This window comes from Neomonachus schauinslandi, chromosome 16 (assembly GCF_002201575.2).
Source record: "Neomonachus schauinslandi chromosome 16, ASM220157v2, whole genome shotgun sequence".
NCBI classification, from domain to species: Eukaryota; Metazoa; Chordata; class Mammalia; order Carnivora; family Phocidae; genus Neomonachus; species Neomonachus schauinslandi.
The window spans coordinates 49,111,705-49,125,251 of record NC_058418.1 but is presented as its reverse complement, the minus strand read 5'-3'; the positions used below and the strand labels follow the sequence as shown (position 1 = coordinate 49,125,251).

General features: G+C 48.6%; 2 protein-coding genes across 4 annotated transcripts in view; both read right to left on the bottom strand.

Moving 5' to 3' along the window:
* SYCE1L (synaptonemal complex central element protein 1 like) overlaps nucleotides 1-4,180 on the bottom strand; it is a 43,659-nt gene extending 39,479 nt beyond the window's left edge. The window contains exon 1 of the mRNA XM_021705366.2: nucleotides 4,021-4,180. Within this exon, the coding sequence (XP_021561041.2) occupies nucleotides 4,021-4,090 (70 nt within the window). The 5' untranslated portion in view covers nucleotides 4,091-4,180. The remainder of the gene's footprint in view (nucleotides 1-4,020) is intronic.
* Nucleotides 4,181-4,185: 5 nt separating this feature from the next.
* MON1B (MON1 homolog B, secretory trafficking associated) lies at nucleotides 4,186-13,292 on the bottom strand. 3 transcript variants are annotated; one of them, XM_021702819.1, is made up of 6 exons: nucleotides 13,236-13,292; nucleotides 11,999-12,156; nucleotides 9,503-9,832; nucleotides 8,199-9,018; nucleotides 7,678-7,825; nucleotides 4,186-5,351 (listed from the first exon to the last, which is right to left on the bottom strand). In XM_021702819.1, the coding sequence occupies exons 2-6, from the start codon at nucleotides 12,144-12,146 to the stop codon at nucleotides 5,142-5,144; spliced, it is 1,656 nt and encodes a 551-aa protein (XP_021558494.1). In that variant the 5' UTR covers nucleotides 12,147-12,156; nucleotides 13,236-13,292; the 3' UTR covers nucleotides 4,186-5,141. The 3 variants fall into 3 exon arrangements, with proteins under 3 accessions (XP_021558494.1, XP_021558478.1, XP_021558484.1); XM_021702803.1 differs by lacking the exon at nucleotides 13,236-13,292 and adding an exon at nucleotides 12,552-12,670; XM_021702809.1 differs by lacking the exon at nucleotides 13,236-13,292 and adding an exon at nucleotides 12,373-12,411.
* Nucleotides 13,293-13,547: the final 255 nt, after the last annotated feature.

The window sequence follows — 13,547 nt, the reverse complement described above, 5'->3', positions numbered from 1 at the left end:
CTGGGGGTTGAACCTCAAACCCAGCCAGCTCTCTGCCCCAGCCCTGATGTAGGCTGGCTCTTCACCTGGCATTCTGTGTATTTCTCTATGCGCAAGTTTCCCTCTCCTTATAGGGATACCACTCATTGGATTAGGGCCCATCCTAATCCAGGATGACTTCATCTTAACTAGTTTTACGTACAAAGACCCTATTTCCAAATAAGACCACATTTTTAGGTTCTGATAGACATAAATTTTGGGGAGGGACACAATTCAACAAGAAAACCATCCCTATACATTCTTTTTGTGCATGCATGGGAGTATATTTACTGGATAAATTCCTACTAGGCCATCTGCTGGATCAAAGAGCATGTGTATTACTAAATTTGACTGGTTTTATGAAATTGCTCTCCACTTGTTTCAAGCAGGCCCATAAAAGATTCCTTCCCCATATTCTTAGCAGCCAACTATGTTTTCCAACTTCTTCATTTGTGCCAATCTGATAGGCAAAACCAGTATTACATTTCAACCTTTTTGGTAGTAAATACCAAAAAAATTACTCAAATCCTCTAGATCAGAAATTCCATATCTAGGAATCTACCTCAAGAAAATAAATGGTGGGCAAGTTGCTCATTATTTCTAATCTTAAAAAACTGAAGCAACCTAAAGATATTTTAGTTAATTATAGCACATTCATAGAATGAAATCTTTTGTAGCCATTAAAAATCATGTTGTAGGGATGCCTGGGTGGTGCAGTCTGTTAAGCTTCCAACTCTTGGTTTCGGCTCGGGTCTTGATCTCAGGGTCATGAAATCAAGCTCCATGTTGAGTTCCACACTTAATGCAGAGCCTGCTTGAGACTTTCTCTCCTTCTTCCTTTCCACCCCCACCCCGCCCCTACCCGCTCTCTCAAATAAATAAATAAGTCTTTAAAAAAAAAATCATGTTGTAAATTTAAGTTTTGGTAAAATGTTTGGTGGTATGGTGTTTTGGTGGTATGTTCACTTTCTTTACATGTCTGGTCTCAAATTATTTACAAGTTAGTATGCATTAAGTTAATTTTGCATTTGAATTTTTAACTATTTAATAGACAAATGTAGAAAACCATGGATGAAAAAGTAACAGCTTCCTCTCAGGAACAAGCCCTTCTTCAGTGAGTCACTTCCCTTCCTAGAGGTAACTACTGCCAACAGTTTGGTGAACACACTCAGATCTCTTAGTAAAATGTATTTCATGTATTGCTTTTTTACTTTCTTACCCCCCAAAACATCCAAACACTACCAAATATGTGAAGTTAAAAATGAAACCTCCCTTTCTCTCGTTGGCCCTAAATCTTCCTGCCTTTCTCCAATATAATCCATAATAACGGATATGTCTCCTCTTGAGACTTTAATTTCTACAATACTCTTTTAATATTTGGAAATGAAACAAAAAAAAATTAAAGCTACTTTATTAATAAGGGGAAGTATTTAATTATTTTCTTTGTAGTACTGCATATGAAAATTTTCAAACACACATGAAAATAGAGAGGACACCTGATGAGCTCTTGATTATGCATATCGTTAAGATCTGACAGCCATTAATATTCATCCGTATTTGCTTCAGCTGTTTTTCCTGTGCTGAGGTATTTTCAAGCAAGCCCTATGCTTTTATGATATTTCATCCCCAGGTATTTCATTAAGAGTCTCAACTACTTGAGGACATTTTCTTAGATAACTCCAATCCTGTCATTACACTAAGATTAACAATCATCATGTAGTATCATCCAGTGCCCAGACAAATATGATTTCTCGATTGTCCCCATGTCTTTTACAGCTGATTTTTGTAACCATTTCTGCGAAAGCTCCATCTGTATTTTTCCCCTCTACTTCATTTCTAGTCTGAATCATCATGAGTGATCAGTAAATCTCTTAAATAACCCAACTAACATCTTGATAAAAATTCCTGAGAAATCCATATTACAAAACAGTCTGTACAGCATGAGTCCCTTTTAACATTTTATTTTGAAATAATTTCAGATGTACATAAAAGTGGTAGAAAAAGGCCACAGTGCTCCTATTTGCCTTTGTATTAGATTTCTCATTTGTGAGCATTTCTGTACCATATATTGCAGGCATCATGGCCCATTTTTCCTTAATATTCCAGTGTATATTTCTTAAATAAAAGAGGACTCTGCCAGGTAACCACAGTATAACCCTCAAAACTGGGATGTTAATATTGATCAGTATTAATATATGATCCTTGGATGCCATTCAAAATTTCCTCCTTTCTCTATTTTAAAATCATACAGCACTACATTTTCCTGAAAGAAAAATAAAACAAAAAAAATCACAAAAATGCCTCCACCTTTGCACACTCTTAAAAACCCAAGTCCCTTGTTGAGAGTCATTAGTTAGGCCTTTAGCCTTCAGACACTGTGCAATATACCTAGGGCTCTAGTTGACATTGCCTGTCTTTTTAATTTTTTTTTTAAATCCCAACTTGCTTTTCTCTCATAAAAGTATGAGCACCTTTGAAGCTCATTGTGTCAATAAACCTTGATCTTACTCTTTTAAAAATTAATTTTTAATTATCTTATTGTTTTCTTACTGCTTAAAAAAATGTCCACCACACAGGCATTCCACAACAGGCATGGACATATCTAAATCTAGACATTTCCCTGATTGCTCCTCGCGTTTTGCTTCCATCAACAACACTACAATGATCCTTCATGGTCCACACATCTGCACATTTTATGATTATCAAGCATGGGGACTACAGATATGGAATAGCATTTTAGATGCTAAAAATTCTGCCAAACTGCTTCTAGCAAAGCTTTTACAGGTCAGTTCTGAGTGAGGCAAAAAAGAGCCTGTTTCCCTACAGAGTAATCAGAACTAGATTTATCCCTCTCTTTTTAAAGCCATTTTCAATGGGCTAGAAATGATACTTAACATGTTCAATTTTCCCCTTTGCTGGTGAAGTTAATCAGAACTTCAATTTTGACTCATTTGAAAGCTTGATACGAAAATAGTTTTTAGCACAGCTGCTACTATTTTAAGTGCTATAGTAAGTGCTTAATAAATGAGATCTATTTGCATCTGTCTTCCTTCTGAATGTCCTTTGTTGAAGGCCCTTGATGTATAGCCCTAACCTAAGAGAGCTCTTCCAGTTAAAGTTACTATTCATACAATAATAAAAAAAAAAAAATTACTGAACACCTACTATTTGCCAAGCAGCATTGTTTTAGGTGCTGGAGAAATAACAATAAACCAGTGAACAATCATAATTATTGTTGGTGTCTGCATAGATAGATCTGGAAAGATGCAGTCCAAATGTTATTATTAATACAGTGGTTTAAAGAGTGTGCAGGAAGGGGGACAAAGATCAAAGGAGGGCAGAAAGTCCAGAGCTGTTGAAACAAGAGTGGTGGGTACATGGGCCTTCCCCATATTATTTGCTGTACTTTGGGACATTTCCAAAAATGTCTACAATTAAAAAAAAAAAAAGTTAGTGGCATAGCGGTGGATCACTGAATTGGGAGGGTTTCTTCTTCTGGCTTCGCGGTAATTTCTAATTATCCTTAGAGCAATCCCCTCCCCCTCACTAGGGTGGGGGTGTCATTATCGACAAAGTGCGCCAAGGAAAGGAGCCATCCATGGGAGAGGCCACTCTCATTCAGACTTAAGAGTCCATGTGAAATGCGATACGGGCTGGGTGTGAAATGATACCGGGGCATTACTGTTGCTTTTCCTTGGTGTGGCAGGAGCAGAGTGGTTTTTGTGACGACATCCATCCCCGTTTTTTGTCTGAAGAGATGCATATTGAAATAGTCTATTGTGTTTCTTCGAAACACTTAAACCAATATACCCGATAAACCTGGGTTAATCTAGACGATAAGAATATGCACGTTATTTTTCTCCCCTTTGGTGAACAGTTTTTTGTTTTTACAAAAAGCTTAAATTAATTTTTTTAGTACACTATTAATATTTCATTACTGCAACGCGACAAGGCTCCCTCCCATCTGCCCTGGCCAGGGAGAGGCTGGCTCGCCCTCCCTACCTTCAGCCTCCTCAGCCTCCTCTACGACTTCGGGGGCCTCCATTTTCAAAGGCTCCAACTTGCCCGCCATTTTCCAACGCGGGGTTTGCGCTTGCGTGCACCTCGGATGACGACTGGTCAAAAAAACCAAAAAAACAACACGAGGGACACAGGCTCTGCAGCGCGCATGCGTGCACTGCGCGTCTGCTCGTCAGTCGACCAGGCTGGAGGAGCAGTGAGGGTTCAGCTCCCGCCAAGCACGGACGCGGGCCCCTGAACGACAGTTAGCGCGCATGCGTAACCTCGCGTCCACCAGCTCCAGTGTAGGGGAACGGGCACAACTGGGTCTCGGTCGGTTGAGGAGGGAGTGCTGTGCACACACGTACGAACTCTAGGGAAGCCTTGCCCTCTCTGGGTTGCCGTGTGGTGCAGGTTGTGGAAGTCCGAGACAAATAGACATGAGCTGTGCGGTGGTACCCAGGAGTTCGAGTCCCCCTTCGTTCACAAATCCTCGCGTGATAGCCTATGCGAGGTTTTCTGCACTTGACGAAGGAGTTCAATGAGCCTTAGAAGCCGAGTGCACCTCCCATGCAGGATGTCTGGATCTCAGCCACCTGTGAAGTCAGGTGTCCTGCCCTGGAGGCCACCTTCTCACCGATATCAGCAGCAGCCAACGTTGATGGGGGCCACTTTTGACCAGGTAAAGATGAAGTACATGAAGGGCAAAGGAATGTCCTTGTGGGAATTGGTTTTAGGTCTTTTATGTACTGTTTCTTTCTTTAAGCCTTTCATGAAGGCTGGCCATGCATTCCCAATTCCAGAGCCCCTGTGGACCACCCAAAGGGACCCTGGCCAACCCTAGACACTTAGGGCTGAGAGCCCATCAAGGAGGCAGACTCCTGATGCAGGACAGAGGGTGTGCTGCCCAGGACTGGAGGAGACAGCCCCTGACAGAGGAATATCATCCAAGTGATAGAGGTGAGGCAGAGGGGCCGAAGGATTTTCCCAGAGATGGAGGAGCATGACGGGGCTGGGGGAGCAGCCTTTCCTCTGTCCCTCCTGCCCCTTTCCCAGGGTGGAGACAGAAGGTAAAAACCAAAGGTGGTGGTTCTCAGCACTGCCCAATCTGAGAACTCCGCCTCTCAAGGTCCAGGGAACAAGCCGTTATGGGAAGGTTGGTCTGTAGAGGCAGCTGGGGCTGCTGGGGGTGTGGAGTACTTGGGTGGGTAACGAATGAAGAGTCGATCCTCCTCTTTCTTCACCCAGCGCAGGAGTTTAGTCACTACCAAAATGGCACCTGCCTTTGTCACCAGGGGGCTCAAGCAGGTATAGAGTTCAAATTTGGAAGTCACCTGCAGGTTTGAGAGGAGACACAGTCAGTTAGGCCAGAGCTGACCATGCCCAGTCCTGTCCACCCCACCCGAGCCCCATGCCCGTCTCTTGTTTGGAAAACCCATCTGGCAAGGGTTCCCACCAGGTGCTACCTGGTCACTGGGCTAAAATTGGTAAACTAATATTGTGTCATGGTGGGCCAGGGGTTTTCAGTAGGGCCAAGGAATCAGCTAATCTAGTGGCCGCTGGCTGTGTGTGTGTGTGTGTGTGTGTGCGTACTCCCTAGATCTCAGTTTGCTCATCTGTGGACCAGGGAAAACAACAATGCTTAACATTTACTGAGCAGTTGTCATATACGAGGTTCTGTTCTCAGCTCCACATACTTGTTTTCATCATTTGCAGCCTGGGCATGATAGGAGGATTAATTCAATTTAATCCTTATACCAACCAGAGACCTAACCTGACCAGGTCACTATACCTTTCTATATCACCTCTCTCACTGCTCTCCCCCTCACTCACTCTGTTCCGGGCCACTCTAACCTCTCCCTGCTATTCCTCAAACATACAGGTTCTGTCTCACCTCACAGCATTTGCACGGTCCTTTCCCTCTCCCTCCAGATACCCACATAGCCCACTACCTCCCCCTTAGATGCCATCTCTTCAGTGAGTCATCCCCTGACAACCCAATTTAAAATCCTGGGCCTACCATATCTTGGTTTTGAAATGCCATTCTCCACCAAAAGGAACAAGGACTCCTTGGACAAATGGCTGATTCCAGGACTGGCACAGAGAAAGTACATGACGAGCCTGGAACGTCGTGTGCCAGAAAACAGGAATGCTCAGACAGTGATGGAGACGTATAAAAAAAGACACAGGGCCCAGCCCGACTAAATCGAGATAGTTTGAGCACCAAAATGAATGACAGAAAAGGCTTGTAGCCCACTGACTTAAAGAAAAATCCATGAGACCATATTGCTATAAAATTAAAAAGTCAACAAATAAACAGGGGGAGGAAAAGTTCTTCCATATAGTAGTAGAATCCCAAAGAATAAATGTAGAAGGGATGACAGAGTTCAAAAATCACCACGTGGCAAACACCAGAGCAGTAACTGTTGCAGACAAGAATCATTAATGGCTATTAAAATCAGGGGATGAAAGTGTGATGGAAAACAGAAATCTGACATAATCCCCACAAGATATTTACTAATTATAAAGGGGGAAAACACTAACTTTGTAGTGGAGAAATCTGGGAGACAGCACCTTAACCAAGTGATCTAAGTTAAATCAACAGTGGGACAAATGACACTGTGGATCTCCTGATCAGGTGCAGAGAAGGGCATATCACTCACTCTTGGGATATTCTTGCCCAAAATGCATGACCTTAATTCAGTCATGATAAAATATTAGAAAACCCCAAGTTGAGGGACATCCTACAAACTAGCTGGTACTCTTTAAAATTGTCAAGGACATGCAAAAAAAACTGAGAAAGGATTCTAGAATCAATGAGACTAAGAAGATAACAATAAATAAACCAACATAAGATCCTGGACTGGATTCTGGACCAGTAGAAGGACATTAGTGGGCCAACTGGTGAGATCTGAATGAAATCTATGGATTAGATGTTGTTGTATTGATGTTAATTTCCTGATTTTAATAAGCTCCTGTGGTTAACATCTGGAGAAACTAGGGGAAGAACCTATTTATAGTAATTACTTGTACTATTCTGCAGCTTCTTTGTAAGTCTAAAATTGCTTGGAAATGGAAGTTAAAAAAATTTAAAAATAATATAATCCTCGGGTGAGAACAATGCCTCACACCCAATAAGCATACAATAAATGATTTAGTGCATGTCTGCCAAATGGCAGAGCCTGAGGGAAGGTGCCATTTCCAGTGGGGTCACCTTGGTCAAAGTCCCTGAATGGCTGACCCTTAATCGACCCATGGGAATGAGGAGAGGAGCCCTGAAGACCCCAGGGAAGGACACCCCAGGTAGAAGGCACAGCGTGGGACCAAGCCTGTAGTGTTCAAGGGTACTGGGGACTCCCAGAGCGAAAATTGAACTGGTAGACACACGGGCAGGGCTACTGGGAAAACAAGAGGCATGCTGATGGTTGTTAATGGGACCTCTTCCAAGTCAGAGACACTGTACTGGGAGCTAATGGGGAAACAAGGAAAAGAACAGTGGTATGGGAGGGTCGTAGACCGTGCAATCCTTATGAGTTTCAAAGACACCTGTGTAATGGTAGGAACAGGGATGCAGGCAAAGGCATGGTCAGAGTGGACGGAGTGGAGGAAAAGGAGGCTTCAAGTCAGGAATGAACTCTTCCAGACCCCTCGCCCACTCACCCAGGCCAGCAGCGTCTCCCGCTCAGCCACGTGGTAAATGAGGCGCAGGGGCCTGGAGGGGCTGTGGAGGCGCGCGTGCAGACGGTGGTACAGGTCGGACAGGCGCTGCCGCTCCTGCTCTCTGCTGTACGGGGCCTCCAGCTCTGGGCTGCCGGGATGGAGGGAGGAGAGGCCAAGGTCAATCAGAGGCTTGCTTGGCTCGCCTGTCTCCCCTCAGCCTAGGGAGTTCGATTAAGTGAGGGAGCCCAGCCGCCCCCATTAGACTTGAGGTTTCTCAGTGGTTGGAGGCCCAGCTGGCCCAGCAACCGGGGGGTTCCATGAGTACTGGGGCCCTCTTCTTCATCAGAATGAGGGACTCCTTGAGGCTCCTGGTTGAGCCTCCCTCAGTGGACAGACTCCCGTTCGATTCCATCCTCCTAGAGAATGCCTGGCTCTCTCCCACCTCATGGCTATGAGACGCTGAACCTTTTAGTTGGATAAGGCTTCCTGCCCAGCCAACTGCCCACAGGGTCCGGGCCTACCTGGTAAACTGAGGCAGCTGGCGGTGATGGTCGGGGATATCCAGCGGCTTATAGAGGAAGTGTCGGAGGCCGGGCGCCCCCACAGCCTGCACGCTGTAGGCGGGAGCACTGGTTGCTGGGGCGCTCGAGAAGCTGGCAGCCTCCCCCAGGGCCCGCATGGCACCAAGGCCGTGCATGCCCTCCTCCAGCAGGCGCCTGCACGTGGCCATGTCATGGAAGGCCTCGGGGTCGGTGCCAAGCAGCAGCAGGCAGACGGGCATGGCGTCCAGGCGCGCCACGTACGCGTAGAAGAAACCGTCGGGATTGAAGCGGGGCAGGCACACAGGTGCCCACGCCTCCCCCGCCGCGAAGGCCGGCGCCCCCACCCAGTCGAGCAGCAACTGCAGGTCGGCTGGGTCCAGCCGGCACTCGGCGAGCACAGTCCGCTCCTGGGCCGCCGTCACCAGCCGGCCTCCGATCGCCAGCAGCGAGAGGGCCAGGCCAGGCGCCGTGCACCGCCGTAGCAGCGCCCCCAGGGCTTCCCGCAGCGGGCGAGCCAGAGGCACGCAGCGCACGGCGCCCAGCAGCAGGGCCCCGGGGTCCCGCTCCACGCTGTCCAGGAGCCGGTCTAGGGTGCGCTCCGAACCGGCCAGCAGGCGGCGGAGGTCGTAGTTCTGCTTGCGCGCGAAGATGCGGGCCACACTTGCACGCGTGAGCGTGCTCACGATCTGCGCGTGCACGGCGAGCAGCTCCCCGCGTAGCTGGGCTGCTGACTGAGGAGTCCTTGACACGGCCACCAGCAGCAGTGGGCCCTGCTGTAGGAACACCAGCTTGTGGTCCTCTGGGGGAGGGAAGGGGGGCAGGGGGTAGAGATGGGTCAGCTGCCACTGGAGGGCTCAGGCGGGGCTCTTCTGCTCTGTCCCTGAACACACGCACTCCCGGCCCGAGCTCACATGGTCACTCTGTGGCACACTTGCACGAGGATAAAGACAACTGGGGGGAGTTTGGGTTATTCGTAGAGACATGATGGGATGGTCAAGGAATCAGGTTAGACACACAGCATGATCAGGGGAAGGCAGAGCAAGGACTGACACGGAAACCCAGAGACACCCAGAGAGCCCCCAAAGTCACAGAAGTATCCAGCCAGTGACTCGGGTCCAGGTGAGTTAATCACTCAGAACCCAGCAGGCCAAACAGATGGACAAGAGAGAGATGCCTAGCCAGCCAGCCATATACAGAGGGCTGCGTGGATAGTCTCCCAGCCAGCCATTTTCCTGTCCACCATCCCCTGCTCCCCCCACTCACTCTCCCCCACCTCTGCTCACCAGCGTAGATGGCGCGGATGGCATCCCCTGCACTCTGTACGAAGGACACGAGGGCTGTCATCACACCCATGGTCGTCGACAGTGCCTCCACGCTACCATACCTGGAGTAGATGGGCTTGCCTGCCTCGCTCAGCACAAACACGTGCTTTCTCTTGTTGCGCCAGTCCTCATCACTGGGGTCCCCACCCTGGCCCCCAGAGCCACTCTCGGGGTCACCCAGGGGACTATCCTCAGAGGTTGCAGGATCCCAAAGCCCACAGGTGCATGGCAGGGCCTCTGACTGGGGCAGGGGTGACAGCAGGCCGGGTGGCTGATCCTTCGTCTCGGGTTCTGAAAGGGAAATCCTGGTGGGTCATTCTGGCTGTGGACTCCCCTTAACCCCATGTGCCCAGGGACTTACCAAATCTCTACCAGCCCCCCAATGACCCGTGATACTGACACAGACCTCCAGGTGTCCCCTCTACCCCTCAATGACCTCCACATGATCCCCCTAAAACCCCAACAATCCAATCTCTCACTGTCATTACAGAACCCTCTATGTCCCTAGAGCTTATTTATTCTCCTGTCAATAACTGACACTTCCAAGTCTTCAAAGCACCCTATTGCTTCTGAATGACCATTATTATCTTCATCTTCAATGATCCACCATTAACACCTCTGACCCCTCATGTATTCTCCTAGTATCTACTCACCCCTCATTGGCCATCATGACATCCACTAATATCTCTACAGTCTCTCATTTAAATCCTTCCCACTGCCCCACCCCTCCCTAATCCCTTACTTATTCTCGTGGATGTTCACTGATCCCTAATGACCTCATTGACTCTCCTCATCAACCACGTATATTTTTGGTGATAACCACTAATTCTTCCAATGACTGCCATGAATATCCACTAGCACCCAGATCTTTAAGCCTCCCCTAAGCCCTTATTTATGCCCACTGCTTTTCACTAACATTCCAGTTATTCCATTAATACCACTAATACCTGGGTCTCCAGTGACCTCCAGTGACTGCCCTGACACACAATCTATTTTACCTCATGTGCACTCCATCCCCACCATGACCACCATGAACCTCTACTAACATCCAAGACTTCAAATAACTTCCCCTGACCCTCTTTTATTTAATTCTCCCTTCTCCCCAGTGACTACTATTAATTTCCACTAACATCCAGGATTTCAGTGACCTCCTCCAACTTCCTTGACCTCCTTTTATTCTCACTGATAATCCACTCCACTCCTTACAATACCCACCAAGGGGCACCTGGGTGGCTCAGTTGTTAAGCATCTGCCTTTGGCTCAGGTCATGATCCCAGGGTCCTGGGATCGAGCCCTGCATTGGGCTCTCTGCTCAGTGGGAAGCCTGCTTCTCCCTCTCCCACTCCCCATGCTTGTGTTCCCTCCCTCTCTGTCTTTCTGTCAAATAAAATCTTTAAAAAAAAAATACCCACCATAATTACACTAACACATAGGACTATGATAATGTTGTCCACCGCCCTTCCTCATGACCATCATTAACAATCAGCAATAAAACCCACAACTTCACTGCCCCCTACTGATTGCTTTGACACCTCTCCCATTTATTCCAATGTCTACTGATCCCCCAATAACAACCATTATTTCAACAACTTTCCCATAAAATCCCAATGACCTCATATTCCCTCATTCTCCGATTGACATTTGCCGATCCCCCATGTTGTCCTCCCAATTACCCTCCCAATACCTGCCATTACTTGCCAATAATTTCCAAATTCTCAAAGACACCCCCCCAACACCCACCATTTATTCTCAGTGATGTCCACTCATCCTTCTCGATGATGCCACTAACATCCACTCATTCCCAGGTGGTCAGTAAGCATTGTTTCCCCAATGACTTCCATTGAGTCTCCATCAAGTAACTTTACACATCCACTAAGTCTTCAAAGACCCTCCTACTGGTCCTCTGACTCTCCACATAATCTCACTGATGTCCACTGCCTCCTCACCAGTGATCGCCCTTAACATCTAATTTTTGGTTCCTTAAAGACTGCCACCAACAACTCACCACTGACTCCTCAATGATGTAAACACTGAATGCGCATTGGTTGCCGCTGATCCCCTTTCCCACCTCAATGACTTAAATAACACCCTAGCCCCCAAAGACAGTAACTTCTAAATAGTTTCCTTTTGATTGTATTAACTTTCTTTTGGTCATTCATTGACCTAAACATCCTAAATCCCCAATACCCTTCGTTGACCCCAACTAATCTGATTCCTCAAAGACCTGAACTCAGATCAAGTCCCCAGTGAACATCCATTGACACCTACTGATTACCTTTTCATTCCTCAATGATTTAAACTACACTGTGTGTCCACAATGGCCTCCTACTGATCCTGCTGCGGTTTAAACCACTTTCCTGAGTCCCAAAAGATTCCTCACTTGTCCCCCTCTGACCTCCCCCAACAACGACACCCTCTAGGTATTCTTTCCAAGACCCTAGTGAGGGGAAGACATACCTGTTTTCGCCAGGTCCCCCTCTCCAGGATCCGGCGGGTCCTCGTGAACCCCTCCATCCTCTCCAGCCTCCTCACTGGGGAACCGAGTGTCCTCCAAGTCCTCCGCGTCCCCAGGGGCTGGGGCTTTAGTGTCTCCTCCAGCCTCCATCTGCACATCCCTGTGGGGTAAAGGAATTGAGGGTGACAGGAAGCAAAAGAAACTTCTTAAAAGCCTCTACTGAGCCTGGCCCCCTTGGACACATGCCTACTGCTCGTTTCCCCTCGGGTTTCAACAGGATGAGACAAGCAAAAACATGACCAACTACTTGCACCCTCCAACATTTCCCGGAAAGGGAGGTTCTAATGAGCTTCAGCAGATAAAGAGACATAAACACCTGTTTTAACCCCGTATCCCAACTGGCCGGGTACCGTCACTTCCCGAGCAGCGGGAGCATCATACTTCCGGGTGCGGCTGCCGTCGTGCCACACTTCCGGGTACGACGCCACTCTGAAGACACTTCCGGCTGCGGAGCGCCGGAGCCCTGTCTCCCGCCGCCCACTGGCGTCCCCTCACCGTTGAGATGACGCGCGCCACTCCCGCATTTACGTCGGTCTGGCTGGGGGCCCGGCGAACCGCCTATGCACTCCTCTCACCGCCCTGGCTCTTAAGGCTAACACAGGCGAGCCCGGCAGCTCCCCTTACAGCCGGCTGTCGGCGTGACGGGGGCGCGGCTCGCGTTCAACCAGTCCGGAGTCGGAGGGCCTCCCTATGGCCCAATCAAGAGAAGCCGGCTCTCCTCCTGCGGCTCTCCTCCAAACTCCGGCCGCGCAGTAGCTCCACCAATACTGTGCGCTGCGTTGCGATTGCACCCGCCCATCTTGACTGATATATCCCCGGACCCAATCGAAGGCTCGAGGACTTTCACAGCCTCGGTCATGATAGTTACCAATGTCCGACCAATAGGCGTGCTCCCCAGAACTGAGGCAACTTCACTTTCCCTAATCCACCTGAAAAGGCGAAGGGTGGAGTGAAGTAGTCTGTGCCGAGAGGAAATGCTTGACGGGCAGTCCCCGCTTCCAATCGGAGCGCTGTGCGCAGCCTGGCCAACCTATGGGGCTCGGTTGCTAAAGAAGCGAGAGACGGGCTTCTCAGAAGTAGGAAGTATTCGTGTGTCTCTCTGTAGTCAGACAGACAAAGGGCTCGACAGCCTCTGGAAAAAGGGAAGCTTGCTCATGGAGAGGGGGGGAGTGAGCTTACGAAGGCGATGTGCAGGCTGCCCAGGGTTTGCCCAGATCCGCCGAAGGCCTGGTAGACCTCATTTCTGAAAGAGCTCTGTGGGCGGAGCTATGCGGTTTAGGAGTCCTGGCTTAAAGGAGGGGCACGCAGGCGTGGCTTTGAAAGGCCTAGGAGCTCTGGTTGGTTGAGGAAAATGCCCCTCCGGCCTCTGCGCGCTACCATTGGCTGGGCGAGGGGAGGCGCGACGTCGCCGCCGGGGACCCGCCCCCTAGAGGGTGCCCTCCCTCCCTAGTTTAGATAGTGCCTGAGCTGGATTTGTTTTTATCCCCGGCC